At 42.5% G+C, this 16,925-nt stretch overlaps 1 protein-coding gene across 1 annotated transcript in view; it reads left to right on the forward strand.

The window, feature by feature from the left end:
* The first annotated feature begins 5,784 nt into the window (after window positions 1-5,784).
* The window catches only part of EMX2 (empty spiracles homeobox 2), a 13,329-nt gene continuing 2,188 nt past the window's right edge, over window positions 5,785-16,925 (forward strand). Inside the window, exons 1-2 of the mRNA XM_082269216.1 lie at window positions 5,785-6,300; window positions 12,924-13,108. Coding sequence (XP_082125342.1) covers window positions 5,940-6,300; window positions 12,924-13,108 — 546 coding nt within the window. The 5' untranslated portion in view covers window positions 5,785-5,939. The remainder of the gene's footprint in view (window positions 6,301-12,923; window positions 13,109-16,925) is intronic.

Here is a 16,925-nt window from a genome sequence, read left to right on the forward strand (position 1 = left end):
GTGGGGTATGAAATCTATCACTGCTGTGACAGAACGCCGGGTGCCAGCCTAGATTCACGACCAAAAGTATGCACACGACAGAAAGATGATGGTAGCACTTCCAGCTTAAAATCTTTGCTTTATTCAAATTCCATTAAAATAGAGGACATGATATGCACACACATCTCATAAGGACCTCAGCAAACGCGTTTATCCCATCTGTGCTTAGTCTTAGCCTAGAGGATACTTAAACTGTGACTAGAGAGACACTGAGCCTGGAACTAGAGAGACAATGAGTTTGGCACTGAAGGTACACTGAGGCTGGGACACTAAGCCTGGGAATAAAGGATGATTGTGGGATTAGAGGGACTCTAGAGGGACATTGAGACTGAAACTAGAGGGACATTGAGCCTGGTAGTAAAGACTGATCCAAGGACATCAAGCTTTGCAGTGAAGACTGACCCTGACATTATCTGGACACTGAGTATGGGGCATGAAGCAGGGCACTAGCCTTTGACAAGAGAAACATTGAGCCTGGGACTAAAAGGACAGCAAGCCTGCAACTAGATGGGTACTGTACCTGAGACTAGTAGTACAATGAGCATGAAACTAAAGGGACACAACCAACAGGGACAGCAAGATTGTGATTAGAGGGACACTAAACCTCGGGACACTGAGCCAGGCACTAGAAGCACATTGAGCCTGAAACTAGTGGGGGACTGAATATGGGACTAGAGGGACACTGAGAATGGGGCTAGAGGAACTCTAAGCCTGGCACTAGAGGGCCACTGAGCCTGGGGCTAGAGGGACAATTAACCTTGTACTCAGTGCCAGCTTTGCACTAAAGACACTGAGGGACACTGAGCCTGGGACCCTAGATAAACACTGAACCTGGTACTGAAGACTGAGCCTGTCACTAAAGGTAACTGAACCTGGCACTAAAGACTGTTCGAGAAAGACAGAACTTGGGGCTAAAGATTCTTTTTTTTTTTTTTCACATTTCAATTTTATTGTAAAATAGAATGGGAAAGGCAGATTCCAAGTATACATACACAGGCAAAATAGTAAATATACAAAGGATCTAGTGGCAGTAAATTACAATTGTGCGGGATTCATGTCAAAGAAGACAAAGAAGATGACTGTAACAAACCATCAAAACGTGGAGGTCCTGAGAAATATCAGTTGTAATGTAGACCAGGGAACGGTAGAGGAGGCAAGGGGAATCATCCCTTAGTATTAACAGGCTGGTATATCATAGCATAATTCCAAGGTAACACTTACAGAAAAGGTGATGGAAGACTGCTGAATTGTTTAAAGTCAGGGAAAAGAGAACCAGAAAGAAAAGAGAGAGAGGGAAAGAAAAAAAAAAAGGGGGGGGGTATTGGGGTGGTTGGATTAGGAATAAAAAAAAGTTGACTCTGAGTCAGTCAATTCTCAGTAGGATTTGAGAACTCCATTAATCAGTAGGAGTCACTTCAATAAGAGCCTTCCCTTCCATGTTCCATAGGGGCTAAAGATTCTACTTTGGCACTAGAAGGACACTGCGTCTGGCAGGGGTGGATACTGGGCCTGGTGCTAGAGGTAACATGAGCCTAAGACAATGACCCTGGCATTAAAAGTAGTCCTAAGGACTGACACTGAGTCCGATAATAGGGGACCACTGAGCCAGTGGCTAGATTTACATAGAACCTGGGACACTGATCCTTACACTAGAGCAGGAGTGTCAAACTCCCATTTCATTGTGGGCCACATCAGCATTATGGTTGCCCTCAAAGGGCCGGTTATATCTGTAGGATTAGATGTCCAGAGCACCCCATGTCCTGGGGGGGGGGGGCAAAGAGAAGCCTTTCTAAAGCTGCACAGAGGAGTGCAGGATCTGGCAAAGGAGTTCTGTCCTCTCTGCTGTCGAATACAGAGACGGGTGGGGGCAGAGACAATGGGGTGCCGCAGCTGCAGGAGAGGTGCGAGGGCCACGTGAAATGGCCTGGGGGGCCGCATTCGGCCCGCGGGCCTTGTGTTTGACACCTGTGCACTACAGGGATGCTGAGCCTAAACCTCATGCAGGGACATTGACCCTGGCACTAAAAACTGAGCCAATGGCTACAAAAAAATTAAGTTCATCATTAAAGACTGAGCTAGGCAGGGACCCTGAGACTAGATGGATAGCCTTGCACTAGAGGGATTTTGGGCCTGGCACTAAAGGACTAGAGGGACACTGAACCTGAAGCTAGAGGGGCAAAGAGTTTGGGATTAGAGGGACATTGAGCTTCAGACCAGTGGGACACTGAGCCTGGGACTACGCAGGCACATAGCCTGGGAAACATGCTAATAGAAGGGCACTGAGCCTGGGACTAAACACTAATCGAGGGACATTGTGCCTCGTACTGAAGACTGAGCCTGGGACTAAACACTGATCGAGGGACATTGTGTCTCGCACTGAAGACTGAGCCTGGGACTAAAGGAGCATTGAGCCTTGGACACTGAGTCTGGGACTGGAAGAACACTGAGCTGAGACTAGAGGTACACTGAGCCTGGCACTAGAGGGATACTGAATATGGAACTAGAAGGGTTCTGGGCCTGAGACTAGAGAAACACTTATTCTGGAACTAGAGGAACCACGTGCCTGAGACTAAAGACAAATCCAGGGACAATGAGCCTGGGACTAAGGGCTAATCCAAATATACTGAGCCCTGCACTGAAGACTGAGCCTGGGGCTACAGGAACACTGAGCCTGGAAATAAAGAGGGACACAGAGTCTGCAACTAGGGGGACACTGAGCTAGGGAATAATGACAATGAGTCTAGGGGGACACTGAGGAGAAAACATTGCCTGGTCTGATGAGTCTCGACATTCAGATGGTAGGGTCAGAATTTATCGTAAAACAACATGCAAGCATAGATCCATCCTGCCTTGTATGAACGGTTCAGGCTGGTGGTGGTGTAATGGTGTGGGGGATATTTTCTTGGCACAATTTGGGCTCCTTAGTAACAATTGAGCATCGTTTATATGCCTGAGTATTGTTGCTGACCATGTCCATCACTTTATGACTACAGTGTACCCATCTTCTGATGGCTCCTTCCAGATGGATAATGCACCATGTGACAAAGCTCAAATCATCTCAAACTGGTTTCTTGAACATAGCAATGAGTTCACTGTACTCCAATGACATACCAGATCCCAATCCAATAGAGCACCATTGGGATGTGGTGGAACGGGAGATTCATATCATGGATGTGTAGCCGACAAATCTGCAGCAACTGCTTGATGCTATTATGTCACTATGGATCAAAATCTCTGAGGAATGTTTCCAACACCTTGTTAAATCTATATCTATGCCACAAACAATTAAAGAGGAAGTAAACTTCCATCTTTAAGTTTTGTCTATAGGTAAGACTATATTAAGGCTTACCTATAGGTAGTGTAAATATCTTCACATATGCACCATTTAGGAGATATTTACTGACCTAGCAGCTAGTTACGTCACTGGCGCATGCGCTCTGAAGGAACGGCCGCCTGTGCCGATTCTTCAGAGCAGTGTACTGTAACTGGTAGGCGGGAGTGACGTCATCGCAGGTCCAACCAGTCACAGAGCTGGAGCCGCAAAGGGTACAGATGTATTGGGGGGGGGGGTATCGATGTATGGGGGGGGTACAGATGCATGGGGGTGGGGGTGGAGATATAGATATATGGGGGTGGGGGGTACAGATGTATGGGGGTGGGGGGTATAGATGTATGGGGGGTTTAGATGTTTGAGGATGGGGTATACATACATGGAGGTGGGGGTACAGATGTATGGGGTGGGGGTACAGATGTATGAGGGTGGAGGTGTAGAAATATGGGGGTGGGGGGTACAGATGTATGGGGGTGGGGGGTACAGATGTATGGGGGTGGGGGGTACATATGTATGGGGATGGGGGTACAGATGAATGGGGGTGGGGGTACAGATGTTTGGGGATTGGGGTAAAGATGTATAAGCATGAGGGGTACAGATGTATGGGGATGGGGGTACAGATGTATGGGGAGGGGGGTACAGATGTATAGGGGTGGGGGGTAAAGATGTATGGAGATGGGGGGGTACAGATGTATGGGGGTGGGGGTACAGATGTATGGGGATGGGGTAACAGATGTATAGGGGTGTTGGGTACAGATGGGGGGTGGGGTATAGATGTATGGGGGTGGGTGGTACAGATGTATGGGCATGAGGGGTACAGATGTATGGGAGTGGGGGGTACAGATGTATGGGGATGGGGGTACAGATGTATGGGGGTGGGGGGTACAAAGGTATGGGGGTGGGGGTACAGATATATGTAGATGGGGATACAGATGTATGGGGGTAGGGGTACACATGTATGGGGATTGGGGGTACAGGTGTATGAAGATAGGGGTACAGATGTATGGGGGTAGGAGTACAGAGGTATGGGGGTATAGATGTATGGGGGTGGGGTACAGATGTATGGGGGTAGGGGTACAGAGGTATGGGGGTACAGATGTATGGGGCTAGGGGTAAACATGTATGGGGATTGGGGGTACAGATGTATGGGGGTGGGGGGTACAGATGTATGGGGATGGGGGTACAGATGTATGGGGGTAGGGGTACAGAGGTATGGGGGTACAGATGTATGGGGGTACAGATGTATGGGGGTGGGGGGGTACAGATGTATGGGGGTAGGGGTACAGAGGTATGGAGGGTACAGATGTATATGGTTGGGGGGTACAGATGTATGGGGGTGGTGTACAGATGTATGGGGGTAGGCGTACAGATGTATGGGGGTGGGGGTACAGATGTATAGGGGTGGGGGGTACAGACATATGGGGTGGGGGAATACAGATGTATGGTGTTGTGGGTACAGATGTATGGGGTAGGGGGTACAGGTGTATGGGGGGTACAGATGTATGGAGGTGGGGGAATACAGATGTATGGTGTTGGGGGTACAGATGTATGGGGTGAGGGGTACAGATGTATGGGGGTAGGGGGTACAGAGGTATGGGGGGTACAGATGTATGGGGGTGGGGGTACAGATGTATGGGGGGTACAGATGTATGGAGGTGGGGGTATAGATGTATTGGGGTGGGGGTACAGATGCATGGGGTTGGAGGAATACAGATGTATGGTGTTGGGGGTACAGATGTAAGGGTGGTGAGGGGTACAGATGTATGGGGGTAGGGGGTACAGGTGTATGGGGGTTACAGATGTATGGAGATGGGGGAATACAGATGTATGGTGTTGAGGGTACAGATGTATGGGGTGAGGGGTACAGAGGTATGGGGGGGTACAGATGTATGGGGGGTACAGATGTATGGAGGTGGGGGTATAGATTTATTGGGGTGGGGGTACAGATGTATGGGGGTGGGGGTACAGATGAATGAAGGTGGGGGTACATATGTATTGGGGTGGGGGTACATATGTATTGGGGTGGGGGTACAGATGAATGGGGGTACAGATGTATGGGGGTGGGGGTATAGATGTATTGGGGTGGGGGTATAGATGTATTGGGGTGGGGGTACAGATGAATGGGGGGTACAGATGAATGGGGGGGTACAGATGTATGGGGGTGGGGGTACAGATGAATGAGGGTGGGGGTATAGATGTATTGGGGTGGGGGGGTACAGATGTAAAGGGGGGGTTACAGATTTAATGAGGGGGGGGGTACACAGGAATCTCTGCGCACACAGAGTGGTGAAGTGATGGAGGAGGAGACAGTTTCGGCCTGATTAGAGCCCCGGGTGTGGCAGCTCCTGGTTTCTGCAGCTGTCCGGATCCGTTCCGTGTTTTTCCTCCTCCTGGGTGTTCGGGCGTCCAATGAGCGGGCGCAGGAAGCTGGTGTGTCATTAGTGGGGCACACACACTCTCAGACACACACACACACAGACGGTCGGACACAAGTAGTCGGAGGTTTGGGATGGAGGAGCTGCAGTGACCCCGCCGGTGCCCACCGATCTGCAGAGCCCCCCGGGCCACCATGTTTCAGCCCGCTCCCAAGAGGTGCTTCACCATCGAATCTCTGGTGGCCAAAGACAGCCCGGTGCAAGTCTCCCGAGCCGAGGAGCCCATCCGACCCGCCGCCCTCAGCTATGCCAACTCCAACCCGATGAACCCCTTCCTGAACGGCTTCCACCCGCCAAGCAGCCGAGGAGTCTACCCAAACCCCGACCTGATCTTCAGCGATCCCCCCAACCCCGTCCACCCGATGCCCACCGCCTTGGCACCTCACCCGCTACCCAACAGCCCGCACCCCATCTTCACCTCCCAGCAGAGGGACCCTTCAACCTTCTACCCCTGGCTTATCCACCGGTACCGCTATCTGGGCCATCGCTTCCAGGGTGAGTCACCCACAAACTTTACTCCAAACTTTCCCAGGAGAGAGGGGGGCAAATCCGGGCTGACAGTGGGATACACATCCGGGTGTACAGAGAGATACAAATCCGGGCGTACAAAGAAGAGAGACGAAAACAAATCCGGGTGTACTGAGAGATACAAATCCGGGTGTACTGAGAGATACAAATCAGGCGTACAGGCAGGAGAAAGGAATTACAAATTCGGGTGTACCGAGAGATACAAATCCGGGTGTACCGAGAGATACAAATCCGGGTGTTCAGAGAGTTTCAAATTCGGGCGTACAAAGAAGAGAGAGGAATACAAATCAGGGTGTACATAGAGATACAAATCCGGGTGTACAGAGGGTAGAGAGGGATAAAAAACAGATGTATAAAAGTATATAAAAATGACTGAGAAAAAAGAGAGCGAGAGAAATTCGGGTGTAGATTGGGGTGACAGTGATAACAAGCCGGGTGTATAGGGGAAATGAAAGGAAGAGTTTGAATGTATATTTAGGAAACTGATAAAAATGCGGGATTACTTTAGTGTGAAAGGGATAAAAGTTCGGGTGTAATTTAGGGTGAGAGGGATTCTGGTGGAGTTTAAAGATAAAGGGATAAAAATAGGGTGTAGGTAAAGTTTAGATTAATATAATCTCGGTGCGGTTTAGAGTAAGGGGGATAAAAAAAAAAAAAAAATCGGGTGTATTTTAGCAGTGAGGGGGATTAAAAATCGAGTAACGTTTAGGGTGAGGGATTAATAATCGGGTGTCGTTTAGAGTTGAGTCGAACATTCTCATTCTGAGTCCTGAACGAAATAAACAGAAGCTGCGAACAAAAACGAAAGTGAGAAAGAGAGAGACCGCAACTCAGAGACTTCCCCTCACCCTACAATGTATATACAATGTATTCCTCACCCTACAATGTATATACAATGTATTCCTCACCCTACAATGTATATACAATGTATTCCTCACCCTACAATGTATATACAATGTATTCCTCACCCTTCAATATATTCCTCACCCTACAATGTATATACAATATATTCCTCACCCTACAATATATTCCTCACCCTACAATGTATATACAATATATTCCTCACCCTACAATGTATATACAATGTATTCCTCACCCTACAATGTATATACAATGTATTCCTCACCCTACAATATATTCCTCACCCTACAATGTATATACAATATATTCCTCACCCTACAATGTATTCCTCACCCTACAATATATTCCTCACCCTACAATATATTCCTCACCCTACAATATATTCCTCACCCTACAATGTATATACAATGTATTCCTCACCCTACAATGTATATACAATGTATTCCTCACCCTACAATATATTCCTCACCCTACAATGTATTTCTCACGCTACAATGTATATACAATGTATTCCTCACCCTACAATGTATATACAATGTATTCCTCACCCTACAATGTATTTCTCACGCTACAATGTATATACAATATATTCCTCACCCTACAATGTATATACAATATATTCCTCACCCTACTATGTATATACAATGTATTCCTCACCCTACAATGTATTTCTCACGCTACAATGTATATACAATATATTCCTCACCCTACAATCTATATACAATATATTCCTCACCCTACTATGTATATACAATGTATTCCTCACTCTACAATATATTCCTCACCCTACAATGTATTCCTCACCCGTCAATATATTCCTCACCCTACAATGTATACACAATGTATTCTTCACCCTACAATGTATGTACAATGTATTCTTCGCCCTACAATGTATATACAATGTATTCCTCACCCTACAATGTATACACAACGTATTTTACACCCTACAATCTATAAGCAATGAATTTCTCACCCTAAAATGTGTATACAATGTATTCCTCACCCTACAATCTGTATACAGTGCATTAATTACCCTACCACCTATCTACAATGTACCCCCCATACACACACACACACACACACACACACACACACACACACACACAATGTATTCCTCACCCTACAATTTATATACCATGTAAAACGCACCCTGCACTGTATATACAATGTATTCTTCACCCTACAGTCTATAAAATGTATTTTTCACCATACAATTTATATACAATGTGTTCCTCTCCATACAATTTATATACAATGTATTCCTCACACTACAATGTATATTCTTCATACTACAATCTATATACAATGTATTCCCTTCCCTATAATTTATATACAATGTATCCTTCACCTTACAAGTTATGTACAGTTTATTATTCGCCCTACAATTTATATACAATGTATTCCTCGCCCTGCAATCTATGTACAAACAGGTTGAATAAGTGAAGAATTGGAGAATCGTCACACGGTAAAATCCGTGAACATTCACCTCCAATCATGTGAACGGTGAATTTCTGTATATTTATTTCACCTGCACATGGTTGTATATTAGAAGTGAACACAGCTACATTACAGCCCCTCTCTATCGCTCACCGCCCAGTATACACCAGTGTGTCCCTCTCTGTGCAATGGGGACGAGGCTGTTCACCCAGCAAAGTGAATGTTTGTAAATAAGGCGAAACTGTGTCCTCTTCTAATACTCCGATCATTTCTCACACGATAACTGACAATCACCACAGGTTCATCTTATTTACTAACAATCGCTACATAAACAGCCTCTCCTAAAGTAAATCGCCCCATATTTATGTATGATTGATGGAATGTATTTGTATACAGTGCATTTCTCACCCTCCCATTCATATACCAAATATCTCTCACTCTACTATTTATGTACAATATATGTGTCCCTCTACTATGTATATACAAACTATCTCTCACCCTAAGAATTATATACAATATCTCTATCACCCTACGATTTTTATACAATATCTCTATCACCCTACGATGTATATACGATCTCTCACTGTACGATTTTAATACACCGAATCTCCCAATTCACAAATATATACAACGAATCCCTCATTTCAGGATAATGCAATGAATCTCACATCGTACGATTTATACAAGTCATTGAAATTCTTTCCCTACGATTATATACAATAAATCTCTCACCCGATTATCTGTATGCAATGAATCTCCTTCAATCCTGCAGTCGGTGGAAATTTTCAGGACACAGAATCAGAGTAACAACGAATATCGGGATAAATTATCACAAATAATGACAGTTTGTTCGACCAATTATTCTAGATTATTGGGGGATGAAAAAAACGGGAAATTATCTCATGCGGATTGTTTGATCCCTCCACAATACACAGGGAAGATACAAGACAATGTCGATTTATTTATTTATTTTACTATTGTTATTATTATGGTTATTGATAGATTGTAGAAAACATTTCCTGATAATGGACAGAAGAGGCAATCTCATCCCTGCAATTTCATTTTTAATATTTAATTCATCACATAATAATAATACTGATTGGATATAACAAAGTTACAGAAACTAAATTGCACAGCGCAGACCGATTCGGCCCACACAATTGTATCTCCTTCTATATTATTTACTGTAAAACATTTGGCTAATATATATATATATATATATATATATATATATATATATATATATATATATATATATATATATATATATATATAATTTATTCAGGTTTGCATTTTCCTCTTTAGTGGACATAAAATCCCCTTGCAGAGTGGATATACAAAATGATCGACTCTAATTAGATATTTTTTTCTATATATATTTTTTCTTCGCCTCATTGGGATTAGATATCAACGTATAACGTTCCCGGTGTGTACATTGTACGTCCTATGAATATATACTGAATGATATATATTGTATCCTATGGTCCTATTATGCATATAAACCTATATATATATATATATATATATATATATATATATATATATATATAATTCATTATGTAGAATTGTTATCGCATCCATAAGGTGCTCGAAAGATTATAATTATTGTAAACTTTTGCTTAAAGAACACAGCAAATAGACGCGTGTGTTTATGTCTATATCTATATTAATACATAAATATTTATAAAACATAAAGCGAAAAAGAATTGAATTATATTAAAGTATATATACATATATATTGGCGCATGTGTTTCTAATCACGTATTCGGTATAGCAGTGGGGGATATAAAGGCTAATCTAATGAGACATTCAGAAACAAATACTATATGACATGTACAGGGCTCATTACAGCTGTACAGAGGTGGGATGAGTGTATAGATACATATAAATATGCTATATAGCCTGTACAGGGCTCAGTATTACTTGTACAGAGGTGAATCCAGCATACAGAGGAAGGATGAATGTATACATAGAGATATGGATTCTATATGGCCTGTATAGGGTTCAGTGTAATGTGACTGTACAGAGGAAGGATGAATGTATACATAGAGATATGGATTCTATATGGCCTGTATAGGGTTCAGTGTAATGTGACTGTACAGAGGAAGGATAATTGTATACATAGAGATATGGATTATATATGTCCTGTATAGGGCTCAGTGTAATGTGACTGTACAGAGGAAGGATGAATGTATACATAGAGATTTGGATTATATATGGCCTGTATTGGGTTCAGTGTAATGTGACTGTACAGAGGAAGGATAATTGTATACATAGAGATATGGATTATATATGTCCTGTATAGGGCTCAGTGTAATGTGACTGTATAGGGGAAGGGTAATTGTATACATAGAGATATTGATGATATATGGCCTGTATTGGGTTCAGTGTAATGTGACTGTACAGAGGAAGGATAATTGTATACATAGAGATATGGATTACATATGTCCTGTATAGGGCTCAGTGTAATGTGACTGTACAGAGGAAGGATAATTGTATACATAGAGATATTGATGATATATGGCCTGTATAGGTTCAGTGTAATGTAACTGTGCAGAGGAAGGATGGATGTATACTTAGAGATATGGATTCTATATGGCTTGTACAGGGCTCAATATTATATAGGTGTATATATGGGATAAATGTACATGGACCCTATATGGCCTGTACAGGGCTCAGTATTATAGAACTCGACAGAGGTGGGGTGAGTGTATAGTTGCAAATACGGATTCTATAGGCTGTACAGGGTTCAGTATTATATAAGTGTACAGAGACCGCGTGAGTGTGTGTACATACATATACAAATCCTATATGGCCTGGGCTCAGCATTATATAGGTGTACAGAGGGAGGTGGAACGTATAGATACAGTTGAGGAACCTATATGGCCTGTATGGGACGCAGTATAATATAACTGTACAGTTGTGGGATGAATGTATAGATACAAATATTGATTCCATAGTACATGTACAGAGTCAGTATTATGTAGGTGTACAGCGGTGGGATGAATATATAGAAACATGTATAGATTGTATATGACCTGTACAGGGCTCAGTATTATATAGGTGTACAGAGGTGGGATGAATACAGATATGGACTCTATGTGGCCTGTACAGAGTTAGTATTATGTAGGTGTACAACGGTGGGCTGTATATATTGGAACATATATCGATTCTATATGACTTGTACAGGACTGGGCTTTATACGGGTGTACAGAGGTTGGATGAATGAAGATATGGATCCTTTATGGCCTGCACAGTGCTCGGTATAACTGTGCAGAGATGAATGAATACAGATATATACAGAAACGTGTATATGGCCTTCACAGTGCTCTGTATAACTGTACAGAGGTACGATAAGTGTACATGTACTGATTGTTTATGGTCTGTACAGGTCTCAGAATAACTGTACAGAGATGCAGTGAATGAACTGTATACATACATATACAGATCATATATGGCATGTACTTGGAGTCTAGATGATCTGTGCAGGGTTCAGTATACTGTATGAGGTAGGATGAATGTGTACATACATATACAGATCCTATATGGCCTGCACAGGGTCCAGAGCTAGGATGAACGTGTACATACATATAGAGATCCTAAATGATCTGTACATGGCTCAGTATACTGTAGAGAGGTAGGATGAATGTGTACATACATATAGAGATCCTAAATGATCTGTACAGGGTCCATAGCTAGGATGAATGTGTACATACATATAGAGATCCTAAATGATCTGTACAGGCTCAGTATACTGTATGAGGTAGGATGAATGTGTACATACATATACAGATCCTATATGGCCTGCACATGGTCCAGAGCTAGGATGAATGTGTACATACATATAGAGATCCTAAATGATCTGTACATGGCTCAGTATACTGTATGAGGTAGGTCGAATGTGTACATACATATAGAGATACTAACTGACATGTACATGGCTCAGTATACTGTATGAGGTAGGATGAATGTGTACATACATATACAGATCCTATATGGCCTGCACATGGTCCAGAGCTAGGATGAACGTGTACATACATATAGAGATACTAATGGCATGTACATGGCTTAGTATACTGTATGAGTTAGGATGAATGTGTACATACATATATAGATCCTAAATGATCTTACAGGCTCAGTATACTGTATGAGGTAGGTTGAATGTGTACATACATATAGAGATACTAACTGACATGCATATGGCTCAGTATACTGTATGAGGTATGAATGTATACATACATATAGAGACAATATATGACTTGTACTCTGACCCCTGTGTGTCACCCTTGCAGGCAATGACACCAGTGCGGAGAGCTTCTTGCTGCACAATGCTCTGGCCCGGAAACCCAAACGGATCCGAACCGCCTTCTCCCCGTCCCAGCTCCTCCGGTTGGAGCACGCCTTTGAGAAGAACCATTATGTGGTGGGAGCGGAGAGGAAGCAGCTGGCCCACAGTCTCAGCCTGACCGAGACCCAGGTACGACACCCTCCTAAACTATCAATCCACAGCAACAACCCGCTATGTGAACCCCAAACAATGAACTCCACCAGGGTGAGGACACCCTAATGAGGAGTGTGATTAGTTGCGTTATAATGGAAAAGTTCCAAAAAGACATTGAATGACTATAGAGGGGGACTGGTTTAGTTGATCAATGTTGAAGGTGACTAGTTAGTATCACTGTACACTGTCACCCAGTGTCACCCTATATCACTGCAAATGGTACATAGTTACAGTGTATCGCTGTAGGGGTGAATATGTACACTGGGTGTATCGCTGCAGATACCAGAGGGGTGAATAGCTACAGTGTATCGCTGAATGAAGTGAATACTTTCACTGTATCGTTGTAAGGGGTGAATAGTTACAGTATGACTTTAGAGGGTGAATAGTTACAGTGTATTAATAGGGAAAAGGGAGGGGGGCAGTTACAGTGTAGAACTGTAGGTAGTGAATAGTTTCAATGTTTCACTGTAGGGGGAGTGGTTACAGTATGACTGTAGGGTGAATAGTTACAGTGAATAACTGTTTGGGATGAGTGATTACAGTGTATCTCTTTAGAGGGTGAATAGTTATTGTGGTTACTGCAGGGGGTAAATAGTTACAGTGTATCACAGTAGGAGGGAATAGTTACAGTATGACTGTAGAGGGTGAATAGTTACAGTCCACAACTGTTTGGGATGAATAGTTGCAGTGTATAACCATAGAGGGCGAATAGTTATCGTGGCCACTGTAGGGGGAATTGTTGCAATGCATATCTGTAGGAGGGTGACTAGTTACAGTGTATAGCTGTAGGGGGGTGACTAGTTACAGTGTAGTTACAGTGTATAACTGTATGGGGGTGACTAGGTACAATGCATAACTGTAGGGGGGGGGGGGTGGACTAGTTACAGTGTAATTACAGGTGTATATCTGTAGGAGGGTGACTAGTTACAGTGTATAACTGTAGGAGGGTGACTAGTTACAGTGTATAACTGTAGGAGGGTGACTAGTTATAGTGTATAACTGTAGGGGGTGACTAGTTATAGTGTATAACTGTAGGGGGTGACTAGTTACAGTGTATAACTGTAGGGGGTGACTAGTTACAGTGTATAACTGTAGGGGGTGACTAGTTACAGTGTATAACTGTAGGGGGGTGACTAGTTACGGTGTATAACTGTAGGAGGGTGACTAGTTACAGTGTATAACTGTAGGAGGGTGACTAGTTACAGTGTATAACTGTAGGGGGTGACTAGTTACAGTGTATAACTGTAGGGGGTGACTAGTTACAGTGTATAACTGTAGGGGGTGACTAGTTACAGTGTATAACTGTAGGGGGTGACTAGTTACAGTGTATAACTGTAGGGGGTGACTAGTTACAGTGTATAACTGTAGGAGGGTGACTAGTTACAGTGTATAACTGTAGGGGGTGACTAGTTACAGTGTATAACTGTAGGAGGGTGACTAGTTACAGTGTATAACTGTAGGGGGTGACTAGTTACAGTGTATAACTGTAGGGGGTGACTAGTTACAGTGTATAACTGTAGGGGGTGACTAGTTACAGTGTATAACTGTAGGAGGGTGACTAGTTACAGTGTATAACTGTAGGGGGTGACTAGTTACACTGTATAACTGTAGGGGGTGACTAGTTACAGTGTATAACTGTAGGAGGGTGACTAGTTACAGTGTATAACTGTAGGAGGGTGACTAGTTACAGTGTATAACTGTAGGGGGTGACTAGTTACAGTGTATAACTGTAGGAGGGTGACTAGTTACAGTGTATAACTGTAGGGGGTGACTAGTTACACTGTATAACTGTAGGGGGTGACTAGTTACAGTGTATAACTGTAGGAGGGTGACTAGTTACAGTGTATAACTGTAGGAGGGTGACTAGTTACAGTGTATAACTGTAGGGGGGTGACTAGTTACAGTGTACAACTGTAGGGGGGTGACTAGTTACAGTGTATAACTGTAGGGGGGTGACTAGTTACAGTGTACAACTGTAGGGGGGTGACTAGTTACAGTGTACAACTGTAGGGGGGTGACTAGTTACAGTGTACAACTGTAGGGGGTGACTAGGTACAGTGTATAACTGTAGGGGCTGAATAGTTGTTACACGATATTACTGTAAGATTGAGACGTTGAAGAGGTGAGATCACTGTAGGGATGAAGAGCAATCCATTAAAGTGAATAGTTACACTGTATCACAGTAGTGGGTAAATATTTACACTGTAAGGGGGGGGGGGGTTAATACGCTGCACACATTGCAAAGTGTGTAAGAGGTGAATGGTTAGCTGTAAGGGGGTAAATAATAAATATACAGTATAAAGTATGTCACTGTGGGGAAAATAGTTGTACCCATCAGTGTAAAGGATGAATATTACACTGTTTGGGGTGAATAAATTATACCGTATCACTATTAGGTGTGTTTTTATTTTATTTTTTTTGGGGGGGGGGGGTAGTATTTCTTGGCATGGTATTAGTATGTCCTCTGTGATCAGTGTGTTTGATCGTTGAATGATTGCATTTTTGGTGCAGAATGGGGAACCGAATAATATTTACTATTCTTTTATTGTTATTGTCAGCTGAGTGAGGATGTCATTGTGATAATCTTCAAGTCAGACGATGAATGCAGAAAAGTCTGTCTGTGTGTGTGTATAATATATATATATAATATATAATGTGTGTGTGTGTGTATAATATATATATATAATATATAATGTATATGTGTGTGTGTGTGTACTGTGCGATGTGTGAGCAGGTTGGTGCTGGAAGTGAAGTTGGTCCATATTTATTGCTGAAGGGAGATTCCTGTTCTAGGGTGATAATTGTGATAAGCTTTGAAGATCATTAGTAGATAATAATACAAATACAAATAATAATGATGAGTGTGTGCGGGATGATGGCAGGTGTTGGGGTGACCCTTCTCTGTAGGGGAGCACAGCCCGGAATCCCCCGCCCTACACAGACAGGACCCCCAGCCCGGGCAGATTAGAGGCTTTACTTATCTGTTAGCTGCAGACAGCCGACACTGCGGGGCCCCGACCTCATCTATTCCGGGGCCCCCTAAACCCATTATTGGAGGGGTGAGCTCTGCCTGGGACAGAAATAAAAAAAAATGATTTAGCAATGTTATATAGGAGCCCAGTGCAACGTACACATCCGTGTGTGAGGGATATACCTGTCTGTGTGTTATATCAACGAATTGCAATTACTGTGAAAGAATTAAATATACGAATAATAATTATTAGACTATAGATATCAGTTGGAGATAGAAGTGTGCATTATAGGCACGTGTATTTTATATAAATGCGTATTATACGTATATATATATATATATATATATATATATATATATATATGTGTGTGTATTATTATTATTATTATGTATTATTATTATGTGTATAATTTATGTCTAGGTGTGTAATATAGATGATAATTATGTGCATGTATTACATGAAAGATTGGGTGTATTACTAGAGTATATGTGTATTATATAAATATGCAATATATGTATGCACATTATATATAGACATATATTATGTGTGTGTGTGTATGTTATAGACATGCATTATAGTATGCTTTATTTGTATGTGTATTATATAGGTGCATAATAAATAGATGTGAATTTGTATGTAGTTGTGTATAAATTAGAATATGCATCATATGTGTGTGTATCATAGACATGGATTACAAGTGTGTATTATACAGATTAGTATTATGTGTGCAGCATATAGATGTGTATTATACAAATGTGGGTATTATATGTATGTGTGTGTGTGTGTATAATATAGATGTATATTCTCTATGGGTATTATGT

The sequence above is a fragment of the Pelophylax lessonae genome (genome assembly GCF_965119305.1).
Source record: "Pelophylax lessonae genome assembly, chromosome: 9".
Lineage (NCBI taxonomy): Eukaryota > Metazoa > Chordata > Amphibia > Anura > Ranidae > Pelophylax > Pelophylax lessonae.